At 39.9% G+C, this 19,846-nt stretch overlaps 1 protein-coding gene across 2 annotated transcripts in view; it reads left to right on the top strand.

Annotated features, from left to right (window-relative positions):
- The window catches only part of srbd1 (S1 RNA binding domain 1), an 88,528-nt gene that overhangs the window by 32,272 nt on the left and 36,410 nt on the right, over positions 1-19,846 (top strand). For both annotated transcript variants that reach the window (XM_015944626.3, XM_070541972.1), the window contains exons 15-16: positions 6,724-6,815; positions 12,132-12,214. In XM_015944626.3, the coding sequence (XP_015800112.3) occupies positions 6,724-6,815; positions 12,132-12,214 (175 nt within the window). The remainder of the gene's footprint in view (positions 1-6,723; positions 6,816-12,131; positions 12,215-19,846) is intronic.

Genomic DNA, 19,846 nt, shown 5'->3' with positions numbered 1-19,846 from the left:
GTGTTGGCCCTGGTCGGCCTGAAGCAGACCCCCTCGAGAAGAGGGCTGAGAATGAGCCTTTGGCCCGGAAAAATACCAGGCCACCCAGATATGTAAACAACCTACACTACCCGGCCCGGGCCGACCCGGTACTGATGGGAATGGCCCATAAGTGTCATCTTTGCAAAGGCCTTAAAGGGCCATTTTTGTAAGGAGACACACAAGACTGATAAGAAAGAGCCAGTGTATTTTCCTTGACACCTTCCTCTCTCCCAGAAATGTCCCGGAGCTTGTCTTGTGGAAATGCAGCTATTGTGCTTAACGCTCTTGTGAGATGTAATGCAGATTTCTACAGGGGTCAGAACATACTGAAAGAGACCCAAGGACAGTTCACTGGAGACATAGAATTCACATTAAATGTTCTTCTTTTAATTTTTTTTAACTCATTGGCTGCCAGCTGTTATTGATCAGAAAGCCCCTGACTGCTAGCGTTTTTGAGCATTTTTAATGTTTTTTGAAGAGTCACAGAATATTGTGCTCTTTGACCATGTAAACACCAGAATTACCAAAGGAAAGAGTAGACTCACTTTACATCAGGAAGAACCCGTTTCTTCCGTTCTTTCACTATCTGTTGTCATGTGAGCTGCAGAAGCTTTTCCGGTGTGCGACTCGCTTTAGGCATTTGTCCCGAAACGATCTTCTAATTCATGGTTTATCTGCTTCATGATCACGTATTGTGTGACACACAAGGGTCAAAATCAACTTTACAGCCGTGATGATTACTGTCAAGGTGCGCAAGCTCGTTTCCAAGCCTGCCCCGTCAAAAAAACGCTATTTAGTCATCAATGGCAGTGAATGAGTTAACATTGTTGAGTTTTTAATATTGTAACGGAATTGAAGTGATGTAACTATCTAAAGTTGTATTTTAATACACTGTAGGTAGTTCACTTTTTATAAACAGAAGAATAGGCAGTTTTTATCATCAGGGAGTTTAATTAAACACTCTGTATTGACTTTGAGACAAGAAAAGAGAGAGAAATGGGATCGTTTGAGAATCTTTAATTTCTGAATTATAAATTCTAAACAATATACCAGGACTAACTCTGTGATGGATGAAAATGGATTCGGATGTTGTGTTGGTGCGTGTGTGTGTGTGTGTGTGTGTGTGTCTGGTTCAGACTCTCTAGGCTGACGTCAATGAATCTGGTCGTCTTTGTTATGACTAGATATCACGAGGCTTATAAAGTGATGACATGAGCCGCTATTTTGCCGTGTACTACGTACCCAGTGGGGGGTCTCCCAGGTAGATCAGGAAATGCCAGGTCCAAGAACCTCGGATGTACGCTGGAGCTGTCGGTGCAGCGGTCACAACGTTTCAAAGCCCGTCTGGAGGGTCGACCCCGGTACCGTTCGGCGGCGCGTCAGCAGGTGCTCTTATTTTGAAAAGGATGTCGTCTGGTTGTTAAACGACGAAAATCTCCCGCTTCACAGTTCTTAGTTTAAAGAAGAAAACACATCTGGCCAGGCTGTGCTTTTCTTTAGGATGACGTGACTAGAACTGAAGTCAAAATGGAACTGACTTAAAATGGCGTTGCCTTGTTTTATATCTCTGAATTGTTTTAAGTTTCAGTAAAGTGGATTGGACACTTGAAGTCAACACCAGATTCTCCTGCGGCAGCCGAAAGCTCTGATTGGTTGGAACAATGTGTCATGCGTTTCTATGGAGATGAGGATCAGTATGTCTGTGCCGTAGTCCTGTTTTCATTAAACATAATTCATGACATATTTATTTCACAGATCATTCACTTGATTATTGTCGATCAACATCTGTTTTGCTTAATAATTTTAATCACAAATAAAGTACTTTGATTAAGTAAAGTTTCTTGTTCTCCTTCGGACTCTTCTCCTGGAATGTAAACAGTCTGAGGAACCCCCGACCTTGGTTTTTCTACACGGGTGTTATTGTGCACAGGGGGCAGCTGTATGGAGTTGAAAACAGTGAACTTCATAACCTTACATATCCCCCCTTTTCAAGGTCAATGTGGTCCTTCAAGAGACCACTTGGTCGTTGAACAAACCCAAGTTATGAAGAATCTTGACAACAGAACTGGATGCGATCCCAAGGGAACAGCCATCTGTGGTGAGGTACGAACCCCACGCCGGAGAACAGTCTTGCATACTCCTCAGGAAGAACACAAGTCAGCAGGTTATTAATTATTCCCCATGGAAGCCATAAACGAAGCAACAGCAACTTCATATCCCCACGGGCAATAAAGCAAAGCAGGAGCAAATCTTGAACGTATCCACGAACAGGGTAGTATTCCAAGCAAAAATCGATTGTTGTATCCGCTGGCAGGGTAATATGCCAAATAAAAAATTGAACTTTGAAAGAGTACTTATCGTAATCCACAAAAAGGGAAGAGCAGTTGACAGTAATCCCAACGAATGAGGTGTCCCAGCAGCCATGCCGGAACCACAGTCGACCAAGGCCAACGAGCCGGAGCACCACCCAGGAGTAGTCGATGCAGATGACGAGTCACGGATCCACCCATAGGAAGCAGGATCCTCACAAGCTCAGCAGAGGAGAGAGAGCACAGTGTAGACACTTCAATGTAGACACGACAAAAGTGCATTTCATGTCATCAAAGAAATAAAAATAATAAAAACCTAACTCTATGAGTGCCTTTTGTACTATGTGTTAGTTTTAAGTGTAATTACCCATTAAGTGAAGAAATGGATGCAGCCCTGACTGTGTAAGATGCAAAAAGGAATGATGCGAGAAGCAGAAAAATGAAAGAAACCCTAACCGGTATCAGTGAATCCTCACTGTAAATACTTGTGGCAGGACAGGGGCAAAATGGGTTATAGCCCCGTAGGATAAATCAAAGAATTGACAATCACGAACAGAATTTTCACTGTAAAAATCAACTGGTCAAAGGTACTATAAAAAACAGAAATGTAAATCAGTACTAAAATGTAAGTCAGTGGTTAGTAATCATGTTCATGTTAATGTACCCCTAAGGAATTGTGATTAGTAAAGATTTAAAAAAAAAAACAAAATTTTGGACAACAGTACTATGTGGCCTAACCCACTCACTGTTACCTGGCCTGTTACCTGACTCGAGGAGCCCAGAGCACGTCCGTCTCAACACACCTTAAGTCTGCACGTGACGTATAACAGGAAAGACAACCATGTACACTCACAAACAGACAAATTTGTGTAATCAGAGATAGAAATCTGTGGAACCAACGGGACGTATTTATCACCCCCCTTTTGAAGTCGGTGGATCGTTGTTGGTATCGGCCAAATCTGTGGGACCCTTGTGCAGTTTGATATGGTCCCTGTATATGTTTTATATAGTAAAATCAGAAGTAAGATTTCACATAACTCTAACCGCACCTTGTGAAACATCATATCTACCACTTTATTAACTCTGAACCGCTTAAATAACCTTAATTCCCTCCAACCTGACACAGCCAATCAAAACAACGGAAGTTTCGATTTCGTCATGGAACAGAACGCGTAGACGGCTTTGCTGCTGGCTGCTGCCGCGGATCGCCTCTCGTGTGTCAGGTAATAAAAGCGACAGCGACACATTTCGCTGATCGCGGTCGTTTGTCGCCTCCCGTGTGTCGAGCCCATAACGCTGTATGAAAGCTAAGCCAATATTTCTGTAGACCCAAAGCCACACACACACATTTTCATTGCAAAATGTTAATGTAAAAGGTAGCACTCAGTATGTAAATATAAAAAAACTATAAGTACAGAAAACTTATTTAAACATAGCCCAACATTTTCCTTTTCACCTCCTTTAAATGTTTTTATTAGTTATTGGTATGATTGACTCCATTTTCTTGCTGATTTTTAAGCAGTTTTTCATTTATTTTCAGGGGTGTTCAGCCTGAAGTGTATTTTGAGATATCAAAGTGTATTAATCTCCTTCAATGTTGTATTTCTTGAGGAGCAGTAGGGGGGGAGCAGTCATGATATGTCTTGTTTTGTGTGTGGAGCTCAAAGGTGTGTCTCAAATACAGAGAGGAGAACCAGTTTGTGACTTTGCCCCGGGATGGTACATAGCCAAAGGCAGGATTGTGTTTATGTGTATACGTACAATTAAGGGAGCAAAAAAGAGGAATGAATGATAACCCAACATGGCTGGAAGTCAGTGCTTTACACCAAGAGGCAATCTGTGACTTTGAATCCGTGTGTGTATGTATGTGAGTATTAGTCGCAAGCATTGGCCATCAAACCACAGATGACCTTCTGTTGTCTGCCAGGGCAATGCTCTCACTATGGCAACAGACATTGAAGCTGAGGTGATGAGGGCTCAAAGCTGTATCCATGACACTTCTGTTACTGAGAGGCCCCAGCATTAGCCTTAAGTAAGCTAGCCGTGATCGTCTCTTTGTTTCCTTTGATAATCTCCACTCCATATCAGGAATGTTCTTTGGAACATCTAATCTCATCTTACATTTATATTTGCTTTTCCTTTTACCCCTTCTCCCACAACTTTTACTTGTAATTGTATTTGAATTGCTTGACAACACAATTCTTAAGTCTCTTTGTGCCTGCATGTATGCATGTTAGGCAAAGTGTCAGGTTAATGACCAGCCTTGCTTTGACCTCCTCGAAGGTTATGTGCCAGTGCTAATTAGCAGTGTCACCATGGTGATATGTCAGCTGCCAGCACAATGGATAGGGAGCTGGCAAACAGGACAGAAGACTGGCAAGAAGAGGCATAAGAGGAAGGGGAGGAATGAGTTAATTTAAATGATTCTCATCAGAAGGCCTATGCCAGGCCACATTAACAAGATACAAATAAGTGGCAAGGTTGTTGTTGCATGTCGGGAGCCTCCGGTTTTTGGTGTGTGCGTGTGTATCCCACACAAGGCTTGACTTTCGGACATAGGGGAGGTGTTATTGACCCCCTTGTCATGTTGGTTACCCCCAAGGAAACTACCCGTTTGCCCAACCATCCGAGAGGACGGGACAAAACAATCTGACAGGCTCAGTTGTGTGTTGTTGTTATTTGCCAAGTATCAGTGGCTTTGGTTTGCCACTGTTCTGCCTCCATGGAAGATTTAACAGCTTACTTCAGAATGAATAAATTAACTTGGAAATTGAATCGTTCCTTTTTAATATACAATCTATGTGGTTGGCCAATCTTGTACACTAATATTACTCTCAGGTCTGCAGAACACAGTCTGTTGGGTTTTCCTCAATAAAATAAAACCAAGAAGAAGGCGTGCTTTTTTCAGACTTTGCTCTGATTCTGAACCCCTGAAAAGTTCAGAAAACGGGCCCATATGCTCAATGTTTTAAGTGCCGGTTAAAAACTAATTTTTATTCCCTAGCCTTCATGCACAGAGAAAAGTGACAGCTGTTATTTTATTTAATGCTCTTATTGTTCTTGCTTTCATTTGGCCTTACTTTTTACCCATTTGTTAATTCATATGGTTGTGTGAAAGTGGTTTATAAATAAAGTTGATGATCAATAAGTTGAACATTTAGTAAATATCTAAGCAACAAAAAAAGTTCAAAAATATTGAATTGACACAATATTCAATATTGGCTGAATTTGACTTTTGAACCTTTATTTATTGATGATTAAAAGACCACAAGGGTGATTTGTTAATTCGCCTTGCCATTGACAAAAAGTGAATTGAAAACAAATAATGCTAAAAAGTTAATTTAACAAAATTTTTTTAAAAAGTATATAAAAAAATATATATATATTGTTACTATTATACAAAGATGACGTCATCACTTCTCTCTCAATATAAGCAGGTATGGAAGAAAATCGGGAGTTAAAAATAATTAATAAAAAAATATGTATATTCAGATATATATTCTTTTTTTTCATTAAATAAAAAAAATAGATTCAAAAAATGATTTTATTTACTCCCTATTTGCTCCCTATTTACTTCCATACCTGCCTACATTGGGTGAGGTGTGTGGACATTATTTTTGTGTAATAATATAGTTTATGTATATATGACTTTTTTTTATTTAATTTTACCCTACGCCTTTCTATTGTTAATATATTATCTGTATTATTTGTGAGTTGCAGTGCTTGTTACAGTTTTTAAAATGTACATATAGCAGTGTATGGTGGCGGTCTCTAGATGGCAGTAGTGCTTCATAAATACCACTGGAGTGGTTTGTGGTCCCTGTCATGTCCAAAAGCAACCACACACAAATTAATCATAACACTTTTTATTAAAGTGCCAGTCATTTCAGTGTGAACAGATTGATGTTCTTTAAACTACTCGAGCAGAAAGCGGGAAGGAGCCAAAGGTGTGACCTGTTCTGAGAGCAAATGATCTCAATCAGTCATCTGAAACGCCAAGTGACCTGTTCTGAACATATCAAGTATATTGTACGTAGTTATGTAAGCCATGTGGTTCTTTACGCACCTGGAGTGTCAGAAGGCCTTTAGCCATTTACAAGATTGTAATTGTGTTGTTACTTTGATAGTCATGAGGCTATTTTAGACACATCAGTCAGAAGTACAAAAGGGAAACTCAAGTGAGATGTGGAACCAGTTTGAGAAGTTGTTGCTTGGCAGTCAAAGTTCAGCATTGTGTCTGTAAAGCAGAAATACTTTCTAAATCTTTTTATGAACTTTATTCTCCCCATTTTTTGATCTATTCATCACCTTGAAACCTGACTAGATAAATTGCCTTTTGTTTCATGGTACTTTTTCTTCATTCTTCTTCTCCTGATCCCTTACTTTCCTTCAGCATAACCAATGAGGCAGGGGCATCCATCTACAGTGTGAGTCCAGAGGCGGTGAAAGAGATGCCTGACTTGGATCCAAACCTTAGAAGTGCAGGTATGTGGAGTAGTCCGGCAGGATGTGTTTTTATTTAGAGGATTAAACACTTCATTACCTGCTGTTTCTGTTTATTCTGTTAATGGGCAAAGTTGCTCATCATGTGAGCATGAAGGATTGTAATTTGTATTATATCTGGTGCTAGATTTATTGTTGTTTATGGTGATTATTTTATAATTAGGTGGGATGCACAACAAAAACCATAAATCATTTGGGTGACTTACATGCTTCTGGAGATCTTTCAAATTACTGCAGTATGTAATACGTTCTAACCAAAAAAATTCTTTCAGCTTCTTTTTTTTATGAATTTCTCGATTTTAAAAAAGCCCATCAAGTTGTTTTTAATTTTAAATTGCTAAGTTTTTCTTAGAATTTTACGATGAATTATTCATTGGAAAGCACCTCATGTTGAATAAAATCTCACTGTTCTTTCTACTTAGTAGAATCAAGAAATATATTCACATTTTCAAAAGTTAAAATGTTTACACTTCACCTCAAGACATCGACACGCTGCACTTTTAACTAATTATTGTAGAAATTTAAAAGTAAGCCCCATTAATGGCTCAAGACTACTAGTGACAGATTTGTGACTGCCATAAATCTGACATTTTGAGACATTTAGGATAAACAGTGTGACTGCTGCAACATCTTAAATCGGTTATCTGTCAAAAGGCATTTAGCTTAGAATGTTGTGTTGATTTACACAACATTGGTGTCTTTGTGTAACAAACTTAACAAACCTTGGCAGTGGAAGCAATTGAGCAAAGTGAAATAAAACAAATAAACTATTTATTTTCTGTCAGCACATACAATCTTTGTTTGTTCACAATTGTTTATTTTAGCGTTTGGTAGCTGTGTGGCTGCAGCTAAAATGAATGTGTTACCATTTTCGCCCTTATTGAATAAGTCTGAAATCAACGCAAACTTAAAGCAACAGCTGTATTTGAAATATTTAGAAGTCAGGATTATTCTGTCTGTTTTGAATGGCACAGACATGGCGCAAACAGCGATCCATTAGCAGAAAAGAAAAACATGATGGAACTTTTTATTTTTAAATTATTTTTACCAACTTTTATTTCATTTAAAAACATAGTAACTTTACAAAATAGTAAAAAAAGAATGAATACAACTTACAATAATTAAGTGAAAAGGAGCAGATAGAAGAAAATCTTATATGTAATCTGCCCCATTCACACCATTAGCAAAAAATTAAAATATGCTCATGAAGAAAGATTACTAAGACAGCTGCCAAGCAGCTTGCCACTAATTAACTAACAATCCTTGAATGGAGTTTCAACACATTAGTTAGAAATCATTGCTGATCAATATAGAAAATACACAATTAAAATAGAAAATACACCCAAGATTATTCCATATAATTTCTTAACATAGTTTTTTACATTTTGTTTAAACATTATAATTGATCTGGCCTCTTTCATTATGTATTCCAGATTGTTCCATATCCCGACTCCATTTACAGAAACACAGCGCTCCAACTTTTTAGTCCTAAATCTAGGTTTTATAAATGTCTCGTACCCTTTGAAATTGTAGCAACTTTGTCTTCTTTCAAATTTAATTTGAATATTTGTTGGTAATGGTTTTTTGTGAGCTTCATACATGAATTTTAAAATGTTATGATCCACTAAATCTGGAAACTTTAATACTCTCAACTCAGCAAATAATGGACCGGACGGTGCTCTATAACTCCTCTGAGTAATGATTCTTATGGCTCTTTTTCATAGTAACAAAAGTGATTGTGTATGAGTTGATGAGCAACAGATTAAAATTAAGTTTGACGGAAAGTAAAACCGGGCTGCGCAGTGGTTAGAGCTGTTGCCTTGCAGCGAGAAGGTCCTGGGTTCGCCTCTCAGCCTGGGATCTTTCTGTTTGCATGTTCTCCCTGTGCATGCGTGGGTTCTCTCTGGATACTCCGGCTTCCTCCCACAGTCCAAAAACATGACTGTTAGGTTAATTGGTCTGTCTAGACCAGGGGTGTCAAACGTGCGGTCCGCGTGCCGGATCCGGCCCGCAAGCGGGTTAAATCCGGCCCACGAGATGGTTGTGTAAACTTTATTTTCATACTTTACAATGAAGAGTGAAAATAAACATATCTTTGTGAGCAAGTTTTCTGTAATGAGTATAAATAAAACAAAGCTGCGCTCAAGGCTCACACAAGAACTTGAATCCCATCCTGAAGTTGGCCGCCACTCAGGATGTGACTTCTGATATTGATGTTCTGGTGAAAGCTAAAAGATGTAAAGTAAAATGAGTCAAATATACTTTAAGTGCTGCATGAAACTGATCTAGCCATGTGCTCTGTAAGCTCTGAATCACTAAGGAATGTTTTTTTTATTTATTGATTTTATTTTATTTTTTTCACATTTTCAAGTACACTTCAGGTGTTGTACTTGTACTATTTTGGATACACTGTCCTCAGGCTCCAGCCTTGTTTTATATTGATTGTATTAAAACAAAGAAAACAATCTGAAGTTGTTTTTAATTTACCGGTCCGGCCCACTTGGGACTAGATTTCCCTCAATGTGGCCCCTGAGCTAAAATGAGTTTGACACCCCTGGTCTAGACTGTCCTTAAGTGTGAGTGTGTGTGTGCATGATTGTTTGTCCTGTGTGTCTCTGTGTTGCCCTGCGATGGACTGGCTCTCTGTCCAGGGTGTACTCCGCCTGATTGCCCGTTGACCGCTAGAGATAGGCACCAGTCCCCCTGCAACCCTGCGTGGACAAAGCGGGTTCAGACAATGGATGGATGGATGGAAAGTAATACCAACAGAAATGTACAGGAAGTGATTGTTCAAAATAAGACAGGACGTTATTAGAATTCAGAGCAATCATACCACAGGGTTTCCCCCAGCGCTTTATAAGCCTGGAGGGCTGCGCGGCCTTGCCCCCCCCCCCCCCCTCGCCTGCTGTTACGGACGACGCACAGTAGCAAAACGATCCATGCGCACCCCTTCCCCTCACGGAAGACACATTGAAGAAAAATGAACCACATGCACCCTCTACACACGCACATTCTCGCGCCTTCCGCTGGGCGATTCCTGGGGGAAATCCTGAAGCCAGGTGATTTTGCTGCAATGGTAACGCAACTTAAAATGATTTAAGTGACTGTCGTGATTATTTTTAAGAAATTAAATTCTCAAAAGTTAAACTTCTTTTGTTGACTAATCATTAGGGCTGTGAATCTTACACCACTCATGATTCGATTCCGGTTCTCACGGCGATGCTTCGATTCAGAATTGATTCTCAGTTCAAATTGAGTCACAGTGAACTAGAGTGTGGACTAGAATGCGTGTGTGCGTCCATGCAGGGTCTGATTAAGCGGAAAAGGAAAAAAGAATAAAATGTGTCAATATATATGAAACATTTTAACCTAATTAACAAGATGAATAACATCCAGTAGCACCTATTCACATAAACCACAGACTAACGCCTCCTTCACACTGGAGGCATCAGCGGTGCGGAACAGCTTACTCGCGTGAGTCTCATAGTCTCAGCCCAGGAGCAGCTGGTGTCGTTGTTAGATCTCATGTATTGACCGATTCTACATAGATGTGAAATTCCATCGATTTTCACGTTAACTGCGAACAGTGGCTTGTGGCTAAAATAGAACCCAATGCTATCTTTAGCGGCGTCGCGCAGCGTGCTGTCGACAATTTCCACGCCGAGGCTGGTTTGGATCAACCCATAAACTATAATGGATTCTATTTGAAGAAGCAACTTTCCACTGCCATTCTGCACTGCTGATACCTTCAGTGTGAAGTCGACTTGATGGGCTCTAATTAGTTTAAACAAGTGTCAGTTGTGCATGGTGCAGTTGGCATGAAACAAACTAAACAGGATAAACATGCATTATAAATTTCAGTGGAGCCCCCTTCCTGACTCATAGGATGCACACAGGATAATTAGAAAGGCAAGTCTTTGCTGTTTTTCTCAAGATTGCAACATAGGAGCGTACAGAGCGGAGCAGCTGCAGCTAGCGTGGCCTCCAGTGATGATGTGCTCAGGGATGCACGGAAATATGGTTGTTAAAGGTTTTCGGACGGGATTAATTTAGAATCTATGAAGTGATTTTGAATCTTTATGAATAAGAATTGCCATTTGGATGTGAATAGTTTTTTTCGGCACCTCTACTAAACATTTTCAATTTTCAATAAAAAATTGATCAACAATCAATTTTACTCCTCACTGACCAAAATGCCAAACGTTCCAGAATAAGTCCTATCAGAGGATTTTAAAGAGGCTTGTCATCTCCACTGCTCACCAGCTCATTAAACTTGTAATAAACACTGCAGAGTTATGCTACTTTCCATTAACAAAAACGACTCCATTTAGAGAGAATTGGGTGGAGAGCAGAAGAGACAGGGTTGATGGAAAGAGTTTTTGGAGAGTTCTGGTGGTGTACTGAGCAAGGTTAGGGCTGAAACTTCATCCCTGTCTAAATATTATCTCAGGCAGCAACCTCCTGCTGCAGCCAGAAGAGAGAGAAGAGTCATTGATTCCAGATATACTCCCTCTGCTACGTGCCATCCTTTACTTTCTTTGTCTTTGCCACAGAGAGATAAATCTGACATCTATCAGACTGAATAACAGACGATGAGTTCTGACATTCAAACTTAGACTTAGTACACGCATTCAAGTCACTGAAGTATGACAGTATGACAAAAAACACCATTGGGGCAAATTATTTCCATTGAAAACCCAAATTGTGGTTTTTATTACTTGATAGAACAAAAATAATGAAGTCAACTCAACACCTCAGTTTTGGTCATTTGTTTTTCTGATAGACATGTTTGATAGACATGCTTGTTTCAGCAATGTTTTGTTTTGGCTGTTTTTCTCTGCCTTATCTACGTAATCATGAAAAATCCCGTTTTATTGTCGTTTGCATACTAATCCTAGAAAACCTTCCTGTTTGTGGTCTTGCAGGCTGCATCTGTATTTGTGTGCTACAGTTTGATCTGTGCGCTTGTGGGTAAAGAACTGGATAAATTAGTGGTTTTAAGGTTTACGGTTCCACTTTCTGACAGGAAGTTAAATTACAAGTGCAGAGGCTGGTGTTAAATGGCAGATTTAATTAAATATTATTGGGGGTGTATGGATGGTAATTAAGCTCAGTCTGCCCTCGGGACAGCTCTATGTTTATTCTGATAATTTGCACATCCAGTAATTATTAAAAAAGACACTGTTTTGCATATTCAATAAAAAAGCCATGTTGCAACTTCATGAAGAGCACAAAAGAGAAAATCTCATGGGATTCAAATTTTCATAATTGTTTTATGTTTGTGTGCACAAATCACAGTGTCTATTGGAAGACGTGTCCAAGATCCACTGGCTGAGCTTGTGAAGATTGATCCGAAACACATTGGGATTGGAACATATCAAGTAACTATATATTTATTTTGTAAAATTTGTTTGTATTATTAACTTTTTGAATAAATTTGCTCCAAATATGCAAATGCATTATTTTCTTAGAATATCTTTTATTTGATTTCTTTGTTCTTTTTTTACACAGTTTAGTAAAAAAAAAAAAGAACAAAGAAAGGGATTATGAAGAAGAACACCGAACAAACGTGCAAAAGAGTATCTTTTAATTATAAATATTTAACATAAATGTCGATTGTTGTGATGAGAGACGTTTGCAATAACCAGAACATTTTTGGTTTTGCTTCATATACATGTTTAGTTGGTTTATTTACCTAGATTTTTTTTCCAGTGTTAATTTATTCAGATGCGTTTCAGGGTGTGTAAATGGGGCTGATGTGCAAGTGGTTTCTTAAGCAGCACCAGTTTAGTCATTAAAGAATCCACTATGAAACAAAACAAAACATTAAGGGAATTAAAGTATCTTTCTGGAGTTTTCCCCTTTCAGAAATTATCTATGATTTGTCAGAAATCCGTAAAAGTTCATCTTATCATGTACATCATCTCATCATGTGATATAATGTAAGCAATACATCCAGAAAGAGACTTTAACTTTTAACGTATTTTGGTTGTATTCTGTTATTATGGGGATGAGAACAGCCAAGACTTGAGCATATGTGGTGCTGATTTTAGCTAGCCTAGAATGTAGACCGCCAAGCGCCGATGCAAAATTGACGGTCTATCAACGCTCCATTGGAACCTCGCAACTCCAGCCAGTATGTGGCTGGCCAAACACATAGCGTTTATTTAGGGAAAACCATGTATTATTTTATGTTTTTTTCATGTTTTATATAGTTATTCCACAATGTAAAGGCGGACTGCCCCGTGGACTGACATCCGTAGCGGTCCAGTCACAGCGCATAATTGGTTTGATGGGCCAGTCACTGCACTCTGTTGGTGGGTGGAATGTTACTGATACATCGATGACGACGGCTCGTTTGAAATGGCTTTGGCATCACCTTTGGACTATTTAAACTTGGGCTTGTCTTTCACTCAAGAGCAGAGGTGCTTCAGTGTATGAAAAAAGGTGTATTTGCATCTTCTTTGGCTGCCTCGTTGACTCACATCAGTAGCGGTGAGTACGTCATGTTGTTTGTTGTCCAATAGCATGCAGAGACAGTCCCGCCCCACAACTGAGAGTCCTCAATGGACCGTGGACAGACTACATGTTCACATGTATTGGATGACAAGATTTTAGCAAGTTATGCATGAAACCTTTAATCACATGTTTTTACCGAAATTAGGGTTTAGGGTTTTGTCCAGTTTGATCATTTATGTTGATATGAAAATAAGCTTGTGTAGCTTTTCCATGTCTATAATAATGTTTTTATTATTATTATTATTATTATTATGCTGCTGTGATAAGTTTTGTTTAAAAAAATAATACAAGTCTACACACACATAAAATCAGTAAAAAAGTTGAGCAGAGGTTGTAAAGCTGTGTACCTTTCTCAGATATACAGTTAAATTGGCTGAAATCCTGTTCTTGAAGGATGTGAAGCTCATTTAATGATTGAGCTGTGATGTGAGAGAGGAGCTGATGCAATGTGAAGCTGAGTGAAAACAAGGTGGATTCATGGGAAATCCAACTTCACAAGTTATCTATTTAGTACCTGTGCTTTTGTTTGACAAAATTGTTATTTAATGATCAATTAGCAGATTAAGAATATTTCAGTTGTGTAAAAAGCATCAGTTTTATTGGAGCCAGAGAGAATCCAGTTAACAGAACAACTGGCATGTGGCGTTTGTATAGTATTGGTTTCATTCATTTGTATGCAGTAGTATGTCATCATGCTCTATAGTAAATATATGGTTAATATCAACTGCTGCAACAATATTAATCAAATACTGGCTGGTCAATATTATGTTTTATGTTTATTTATTTGGCAGACGCTTTTATCCAAAGCGACTTACAATTTATAACCTGTAGGGCATGTTGTGATCTCTGGGGGAAACCAGAGTACCCAGAGGAAACCCACGCATGGCTGGGGAGAACACGCAACTCCACACAGAAAGGCCGCAGCCGAGTTTCGAACCTGCAACCTTCGTGCTGCGAGGCAACAGTGCTGACAACTGCGCCACCATGCAGCCCCAATATTAGTTTATTTATTTGGCCAACACACTTTCTTTGGTCTAAAAAAGTTTAAGTTTTTTTAGTAGGAAAGAAAAAGAGAACAATGCAGTTGCAGGTGTTAATATAATAATAATAATAATAATAATAATAATAATAATAATAATAATAATTATTATTATTATTATTATTATTGTTGTTGTTGTTGTTGTTGTTGTTAAAGATAAAGACAATAACTTTAAAAAAGCAATAAGAGGGATTTGATGGTGAGTGCTTTAGCGGACGTTTGAGAGTGAAAGGAGCAGGTCATGTTGTGCAAGTGCTTGTGAGTTTGTGTGTGTTGCTGAGCGTGTCGGGTCACAGGCTCTTGTCTCTCATCGCATTTCTACTGGCCTCTCTGGGGTGCCCAGGGTTCTGCACGTCTTGCTCTCAGATCATGTGACTAGATCAACAAATGATAATATAACAGAGTAAATAAACACTGGGTGCTGACAGACATAAGATGGGACATCAATTTGACCTGCACGAGAGCTCTCTCACACACACACACACACACACACACACACACACACACACACACACACACACACACACACTCCTGCTTTTCCCCCTTTCTGTACTTTTTAAAAGTGTTTTCATGATTGTGTGTGTGAGAAGGGTGAGCTCATACTTGTGATTTCTTTGTGTGTGTGTGTGCGTGCGTGCGTGTGTGTGTGTGTGTGTGTGTGTGTGTGTGTGATTCATGACATTTTGAGGTTTCTGAAAGTTTATTTCTATTAGGCCCAAAAAGCATAAGGGCAGATGTAACTCTATACAACTGGCACAGCAGGCGCTCTCTTTCTGTCTCCCTCTGCTGACCCAGTGAGTGACAGCTCTGAGAGAAAGGCGGAAATGAGCTGAGGGCTAAAAAAGTGAAGCCCATTAAAATCAGATTGGACATAAGTATTGGTGTGGGAACACGGTTTTCACTACGGCACCCACCGGCTGACAGGTTTTGCTGAATGTTGGAAAATGCACGTGTGAATTCAAAGTTGATTTAAAGTGCATTTAAAAGAGTGCTTAGTGTTGGGGAAACTTACATCAGACAAATATTCGATTCACTGGCCTTTTTTTATATTTATTTTTTGGTAAAATAGTGACTTAATAGGTGTGGCGTTTGAAACAAGTCTGTTAACAGCTGGGCAATCCCCACAGCTGTGAAATTAACTGCTACTGAAAAATACACACACCGCCACTCACTGCTGTGTAAGAAAACATTGCCCACCAGCCGGATATTAAAGAAACTGTCACTCTTCTCCTAAACTTTCTGCTATTCTTAACTCCTCCGCTCCTTGTATCCACCTTGTTCCTGTTCCAGTGTTCGCTCTTCGCCCGACATCTATCTTATCAATTTTTATTAAACTTGGGAAGAAAATACAGTTTTACAGCAAATGATCACATTCAAACGTGTCTCTTTCGCAAAAGTTTATAACACAAAAAATAAGGAACATGATAGAACAGAGTCAGCAAGTTGGAAGTGACTTACCTTTAAAGGGAACCTTTTATGACTTTATTTTACAAGTACTAGTCTATAATTTACACAAAACATGTTCATGAAAGAGTTTTGGCGCAGATACTCACATAAAGAAATTTCACCAGCTCTATTGACATGTTTAGTATTTTCCATATTCAGCCGTTTCAGTGGTCTTGTCACTTTAAAGCTATACTATACAACATTTTCTTATTTTTAGGTCATTTTCTTGAGTCATTATGTGCTAAAATTACCCTTTACAGGTTTAATGAAATGTCACAAATCACCCATCACACCCTGTGGCCAGAATACCACATTTGCAACTTCAGACTGGAGGGTTGCCACCTCTTGAACTTTACAATATGGAGCTGACATACCTGACGCTGCAGTCTGGTTCCTGCATGTTTCCTGCATATTTTAGATCATGAACACAGCTGATTTGTTTCATTTAATGATGATCACTAGCCTAGTGAACTAGACTAAATTCTTGCCTTGCAAAGTTTGGTCTAGGAACACTACATTGCAACCTCTGTGGCCCCTAGCAGCATTCTGGCAAGCCAATCACAGCTCTCTATCGGGGTTTCAAACCGATAGAACATTGTGATTGGTAGGCCATTCACAGTGCTCCATTGGCTTTGTGGGCCAGTCAAGCCGCTCTGTTGGTTTGGCGAGTGGGATGATGCAACGGACTATTTGAACTTGGGCTTTATTAGAATTAGGAGCAGATAGATGTATTTAAGTAGCCTGGCAAGCTAGACTAAATAAATGTATTATTTAGTCTGGCAATGCTCCATTGATGGCTCTTGGTTGTGGGGCGGGTTCTACCATTGTCTTTCACATGATCTCCGCATTCCACTGGACAATGAATGTGACATACTCTTGTTTCACTCTGTTGCATCATCCCACCCACCAGGCATATAGAGTGCCCTGATTTGCCCACAAAGCAGATAAAGCTCTGTGATTTGTTCACTAAGCAGATAGAGCACTATGATTGGCCCACCATTATGGACCTATCACAGCTCTTTATGTGTTTGAAACCCCTCTAGAGAGCTGTGATTGGCCAGCCAGAATGCTGTTGGGGCTGCAGAGTTTCCAGTGGAGCGTTCCTAGACCAAACTTTGCAAAGCAAGAATTTGGTCTAGTTCACTAGGCTAGTATTTAAGTCCTTTCTGTAGGAAAAAGGATGTATTTTCACCGTCTTCAACAGCGTACTGCATTGGTGACCGACATCCTTTGCAGTGAGTACATCAAGTTGTTCATTGTCCAGTAGCATGCAGAGATTGTTTAAAAGACAACCGTAGAACCTGCCCCATGGCTGAGCCATTACTGGAGTGTTGCCATACTAAATGATATATTTATTTAGTCTGGCTTGCCAGGCTAATGAATCATTCCTGTAGAAATCAATGAAGACTGGGGAGACATTTCAGCAATTCGATCAAGGTCCAAAAGACAAATGCACAGCAAGTTGATAAGCTTAATTTTGGGTTTGACCACAGATACCGTATTTTCCAGACTATAAGTTGCACTTTTTTTCATAGTCTGGCTGGTCCTGCGACTTATATACCAAAGTGACTTATATACCAAATTATGAATACCGCGCTGCTGCGGGCCGGCTCGGGACCAGGAATGAGCTCCCCTGCCCCACCATCACTTGCTGGAGACCATTGCACGCTGCTGTGGGCCGTCTCCGGTCCAGATTTCAGCTCCTCTACCCCACTGGGAGGGTTTCAAACACTGCCATCACCTGCTGCAGCCTATGGCGGGGTGTTGCGGGTGCTCTCCCCGCCCGCTGGGAGGGTTTGAAACACTGGCATCCTCTGCTGGAGACCGTGGCGCGCTGCTGTGCCCTGATTGTTTATTCTGTTATTGTTACCGGTACTTGTCTTGCAATGTGAAATGCTTGGTCTCAGATTTTGTAAGAAAACTAATAAAATTTCCCCCCAAAATCCGACTTATATGCGACTCATATATGTTTTTTTCTTCTTCATTATACATTTTACGGCTGGTGTGACTTATACTCCGGAGCGACTTATACTCCGTAAAATACGGTAATTAATAATGGACACTAGGGGGCGCTTAAAGCAAGCAAAATTGCCAAGTGTGCCTTTAAGAGAGACAGCTGCTACTGGCCACACCCACCCATCCCTTCATAAGTTGGGTGTTTATCACATGAACAAAAATATTATAAATATTATATTATAATTTGTCTAGTAGTGATGTTTCAAGCCCCTTTTTTGCTCCCAATCTGAATCATTTGATTTTGAGTATTTATTTTTTTATATTTTTCTTTTTTTTCTGTGTTCATGTAATTTCCTTAATTTGCCAGCCAAAAATGTCACTTGTTTAGAAAAAAGTTTGATAAGAAACATGTTAATATAATGAATTAGTTGCCGGCCGATATATTCAATGTTCTTTATATCGGCCATCGGCTGAAAAATTTTTTGAAAGCCAATAAAAAATAAAACAAAATAAAATGTAATCAGGCACCTGTGTGGCCAACTGTCACCACTCCTAGACTGAAGAAAGGACCCGCAGTACCCAAACACAGTTTCCCGGATGCCCCTCTGGGACAGACCCAGTTGGGCATATCATGGACTCCTGGAAGCAGTTGAAACTGATTTGCCTATCTCAACTGTCTGTAGAGGATTCTGAAGACGTCTGGATATTCGTGGTGTTGGTGTCAGGTTTCCTGCTTTTTGGCCTAGGAGGCTTCCTGGCTTACTGGAAAATTAACGAGCTGTTGAGGAATATTGGCGCTCTCCCCGAGCTCAGGGATGGATTACACCACGCTGGGAATTCACAGACTCACATAATTGTCGAGATGAATCATAAGCTTGGAACTTTGGCTAAGATTCATGCTTTGGCACAAAAGATTGATGCCATCAAGGAGAAAGTGGACAAATCAGCACGGATTGGGATAGATTAATTTATGCCATTATTGGGATTTTGAGAGGTTGAGGACCAATGGAACTTTAAGACAGAGAGGAAATTATCTCTGTCTGGCCCCAAAACAATTTCTAATCTGAATATGGTGCCCTTGAGTCTGTAAGGCTGCAAAGAATACTCCCTCTCAGAAGAAATGTGGAACACTGCCGTTGTTATGGCAACTCTGTCTCCTATCCCAGCCTGGGCGGGACTGCGGGCTGTGAAGGCCGCCGAATCGTTCCAGGAGTCACTGTGCCCTCCAAACCTCAACGACCTCCTACCCCTGTCCAGACTGAGGTGACGCGTGCTGCTTATCGTGGCTGCAGGAACTGACGTGTGGAGAGTCACAAACCCACCACCCCACCTAGTGGACACTTATGTTGTGTGATGTCTGAAGTCTGTTGCATCTCTGTCTGCGGTGTTTTTTTGCATAGCAAAGATGCCCTCCCTGTGGAGGGTAACTCTGTAGTGCCTTTTTTTCCTCCACCTGAACCAATCCTCATGTAACCCTCTGATCTCTATTAAGGTAGCTCGACTCAGGGTTGCAAATGACCACAGTCACCAATTCTTGTCATGTGTCTTTGCCAATGTATGTCTGATCTCTGAATTGTGTGTACTGAAACTCTTAATTTCCCTCTGGGATTAATAAAGTATTTTGAATTGAATTGAAATCCCTCAATGGGGCACGTATGTAGCATCATGGCCGGCAGGCTCACTTTTCTCTGCACAACACCTCTAACCACTGTGGCTCCAGGTTCTCCAGGAGACTGCAAAATTAGATATTTTGCTGTCCGTCAGCAATGTCTCTATGTTTATTAACATATCTTTTAGTGTCGGCTGGGTCTGTTACAGCAGTGAACATTATTAGTGATGATTCGTTGTGTCGATGCCTGAAGGGAAAAGCTGAAAGAGAAATAAGTTACTTTTTAAGGAGGCATATAGTATAGGATAGAATAGAATAGACTTTATTGATCCCACAGTGGGGATATTTGCTTGTTACAGCAGCACCAACACTTAAGAGAATAATTTGAAGAAAAACTAATAACAAAGATGCATATTTATACACATAGGCAGTAGTCTAGAATTG

This window comes from Nothobranchius furzeri, chromosome 12 (genome assembly GCF_043380555.1).
Source record: "Nothobranchius furzeri strain GRZ-AD chromosome 12, NfurGRZ-RIMD1, whole genome shotgun sequence".
In the NCBI taxonomy this organism is placed as follows: domain Eukaryota; kingdom Metazoa; phylum Chordata; class Actinopteri; order Cyprinodontiformes; family Nothobranchiidae; genus Nothobranchius; species Nothobranchius furzeri.
This window is presented reverse-complemented; position numbering and strand designations above follow the sequence as displayed.